The following is a 4,393-nucleotide window of genomic DNA, read 5'->3' as shown; positions in this document are numbered from 1 at the left end:
AATTTCTTCTCACAGTGGTCACAGCTGTATGGGCTCTCTCCAGTGTGGATGTGTTGATGAGACTTCAGTTTGCTTTTTCTGATGAATCTCTTCTCACAGTGGTCACAGCTGTATGGCCTCTCTCCAGTGTGGATGCGTTGATGGATTGTCAGATTGTGTCTACAAATAAATTTTTTCTCACAGTGGTCAAAGCTGTATGGCCTCTCTCCAGTGTGGATGTGTTGATGGGACTTCAGTTCGCTTTTTCTGATGAATCTCTTCTCACAGTGGTCACAGCTGTATGGCCTCTCTCCAGTGTGGATGCGTTGATGGACTGTCAGATTGTGTTTATGACTAAATTTCTTCTCACAGTGGTCACAGCTGTATGGCCTCTCTCCAGTGTGGATGTGTTGATGGGACATCAGTTCGATTTTTCTGATGAATCTCTTCTCACAGTGGTCACAGCTGTATGGCCTCTCTCCAGTGTGGATGCGTTGATGGATTGTCAGATTGTATTTCTGACTAAATTTCTTCTTACAGTGGTCACAGCTGTATGGCCTTTCTCCAGTGTGGATGTGTTGATGGGACATCAGATGGCTTTTTCTGATGAATCTCTTCTCACAGTGGTCACAGCTGTATGGCCTCTCTCTAGTGTGGATGTGTTGATGGTCTTTGCTCATGCAGTCATCATGAGTTTCGTTCCTGTTGATGCTGCTATAGTTCTGTGGGACCAAATCATGACAGACAGTGAAGGAAATCTAGTAACATATTACATCATAATTGTACAAGACAGATTGAAAGATTTGCCATAACATCTTGTAGGGGGAGGGAGGAAGCAAAGCTCTTTCAATATGTTTGTTTTTACATTGATAGCTACAAGAACACACCCAGTCTTGTATTGGTTGCGGGTAATTTAGTTCAGATTTAATAACTTTAGACATATTTGACAAGATCCAATGAGACAGACAGACAGACGTGTGTATGTATAGAATAAATTGAATACAACAGTCTGTTTTTTTAATAATTTTGTTGAATATTTAAGCCTATTCTGCGAACAATTCACTATATAATTTAAGACAATCAAGTTCAAGTCCTTCTTCTGTTAAGATGTATATATTAAGTCTAGGTACTTGCTCATACTGATACCAACTAAACAAGTTGGAACTTATATTTCACACAGGAACTTTTGAAGACTAATTTATTTTATTTAGGACATGGTGGCTCTTCTTCTCTGACTGTTCTAACAAATCACAATTGAAGCAACACACATTGTTTAGTCTTCAAATGCTCTATAAGTTACTGGCTAAAAGATGCATTTTTCACTAGAATTTAGACCTGTAGTCCAACCCGAAATCTGCTCCGGCTCGGACCAGAATTATTTGCCTGATGGTGGCTCATGCTTCTGTGGCCCATTTAATAAGCCTGCACTACACAGAGAACACCAAAAGAGCCAAATTGTTTGATCTACTTATTGTAGTTTAAATAGAGGAGTAGCCAGCTGACTCTGTTGAGGAAGGAAAGAAATCAAAGTGCAGATCTCTGTTAGACAGTAACAAGCACAGTGCGCTGCACAATAAATGCGCACGCCATTCCAATTAATGACACATCAGATGACAAACGCAAAGCTCAGATTGTGAGGAAAGAATGACTGCCTCGCTGCCTTTGTGACAGGATATAATCAGTAGGAAAAAATATTTACAAACTACTAAAGGCATAGTAAGCTGGACATTTCATTCAGCCCGAAGCAAGAGATCAAAATGTAACAATATACCAAATAGCGATTAAATAGCTTAAAACAATAGATCAATATGTAGAGATGAATTTAAAGAGTTAATTTTGTAAAGAACCGACTAGTCGATTCTTTACTCTACAATAACTTTTTACGAGGCCAGTCGACTAGTCGCAATCACCGGCTTTAACCCACCTGGTAGAAACGTTAAGGAGAAGCAGAGCGAACAGAGAGCAGGTGGTACCAGGTGGTACCGGGGCTTTGAGGTGCGTCAAGACTCAAGACAGTCGCTTTATATCAGGATGTCTGATATAAAGACAGACATTCTTTAATAAAAATAATAAAAAATGTAAAAAATAATAAAAATAAAAAATAAAACACTCAAAAAGGGCACTAGGGGCATCAAGGATAAAAGGGGCAGGTGCTCAAGCCCACTTTGCCCCCCTCCTGCCCCTCTGCACATGCCTGCAGTGAAGTTAAATAGGGGTGATTTAAAAATAAAATGTGTCGTATGTATGATATGAGACAGAATGGGTCAGGAGAGGAACACTGCAGACCCGCCAGAACCTAAAGAACCAGACATCAGAGTCTCTTCATCCCTCAATCATCTCCTTAGACCGAAAAATATAAATAGTAATTTAAAGAACAAATCATAGTAATAGATGATTGGTAAATAAATAAATATTGTGAAGAGAAACCGTTTATTTTTTCTTTATTAGTTTGCTGGGCATTCTGTGTAGGAAAAATGTTGATATCTTTTATAAAAACAGTGTTTTGTGGTCAATTTTATTTCATGATTATTTTATTAATGTGGGCTGCCAGTTTGGACAACCTGACTTCCTATAAGAATGAAGGAAAACATGCTAACAAAATGCCTCAGACCTGCAGCCCATAGGCGGTTCTAGAGGCTGGTGGAAGTGGCTCTTTGGCTCACTTATATATTAAACGATAAAATATTGACCTACTTTTTGTTTCATTCTTTTTTAATTGCTTTCTAGGCTGCAATTTATTAACACATCAGGAAGGAATGATAACATTAGGGAGGCAACAAAAACCTAAATACCATGATGGTTTTAATTTAATTACTGTATTTTATGAGTGCATAAATAAGGGATAGCCATATGGACATATTAAACCTGGGGGATGGAGGAGGGGGGTTGCGATTACATGTTCGCATACACCTCAGAAAGCATGTAGTTGCGCCTCTGTGTCGGTTCATCCCGGAGCGGAGCGTTCAAAGTAGTCAAGCCTACTTTGTGTGACTTTTCGGACTTTTCTCCGCTGCTCACGAATAAGTCCGTGATGATGATCTGTTTCTTGTTCTTTTAATTCTGCATATTAGACTTAGTAAAAGCGGTGGTTTGTCAATGAATATTTGCCGTGAATATAGCTGATAAAGGCTCTAATGGCGTGTTCACACAAAACGCGTTTACAGCCTCAGGCGTGTCTGGTTTACATTCAAAGTCTCGGACGCGTTGGTTCGAATCACGCCGCGCTGGACGCTCAAAACGCGCCGCAACGGCCCTCGACGCGCCTCCACATAGACTTTGAATGTAAACCAGACGCGCCTGACGCTCAAAACGCGTTTGTTGTGAGCGCAGTATTATTTGTTGCACGGCCCTGGTTGTTGTGAAGGGCTTTTGCGCTTACGTCACCGCGACTAGTCGACGACGACTCGACTTTTACCTTAAAAAATATGAAGTCGTTCGACCCCTATTGTACATTTTGAAACTACAGAGAAAACGGCACTGGCTCGCCACTACCACTGTGTTGATGTCTGTAGAAGTGAGTATTTTCTCTAAACCAACTTAAACCACCAGTTTACATCATCAGTGTGAACTCAAGTCAAAAAGAATCAAAAGGACTCACCTCTGGTAAAGACGACACCGAGCCGCTCATGTGGCTCTTGTCTTTTGCCTTAATGTCCTCCATTTGTGATCTAGCTCTGGTTGAAGCACAACAAAGCAACAAAATCAGAGAGGATTACAATATGTTGCCAGAAAATGTATAAATAAACAAGTTTTCTTTTGAAAAGTCAACATATGTTGTTTCACAACCAGTTTGACTGAAAAAAGGAAAAAACTAAATTCAAAAACATAGACGCTAAAGTGAAATCGAATACACGCCCTGTACTTTCTTCAATGTGATTAATCATCTTTAATCAACTACAGCTACATGATTATTCATATTTTTAAAGCATGATAACATAAAACACAAAGCTGCCCCCAGATATTTCCTACTCTAAACTACAGAAAACAAACTCACCGTTCAACACTGACAGATGTCAAAAACGTCTTTGTCTTGCATGTTTGTTGTTTATTTTGATTTGATCAGTCTGACCAGCGCTTTTGTTTTCCTGGGTAACCAATGACAGTTTCAAAGATTCAAATCCGAGAAGTATTTTGGATACAAAAATGGAATCAGAATCGGCTTTATTCAAGTTTTTGCAAACAAACAAGGAATTTGACCTCAATTCCACTTTGCACGACATTTTAAATATCAATGTATAAAAAGCAAGGATAAAACTCTCTTGTAAATACGTACAACTACAATGGTTTTACAGTGCACAGTGAACTTCACTTCAAAACTTATTAATCCCAAAGGGAAATTAAATGTTGTAATGTTCGAATCCAATCAGGTGTTCATTATTATTATTATTATTATTATTATTATTATTATTATTAT

The 4,393-nt window shown here is 38.9% G+C and overlaps 1 protein-coding gene across 1 annotated transcript; it reads right to left on the bottom strand.

Moving 5' to 3' along the window:
- Positions 1 to 5: 5 nt before the first annotated feature.
- LOC107836060 (gastrula zinc finger protein XlCGF49.1-like) lies at positions 6 to 3,681 on the bottom strand (the record flags this gene model as incomplete). The annotated part of the gene is made up of 2 exons (XM_016670693.1): positions 3,578 to 3,681; positions 6 to 701 (listed from the first exon to the last, which is right to left on the bottom strand). Coding segments are annotated over exons 1-2 (759 nt in total), but the record flags the coding sequence as incomplete, so codon positions are not given.
- Between the last annotated feature and the right edge of the window lie 712 nt (positions 3,682 to 4,393).

The sequence above is a fragment of the Poecilia formosa genome, unplaced genomic scaffold (genome assembly GCF_000485575.1).
Source record: "Poecilia formosa unplaced genomic scaffold, Poecilia_formosa-5.1.2 Scaffold37, whole genome shotgun sequence".
Classification (NCBI taxonomy): domain Eukaryota; kingdom Metazoa; phylum Chordata; class Actinopteri; order Cyprinodontiformes; family Poeciliidae; genus Poecilia; species Poecilia formosa.
Note: the sequence above shows the minus strand (reverse complement) of the source record. Positions and strands in the feature narration are given on the sequence as shown.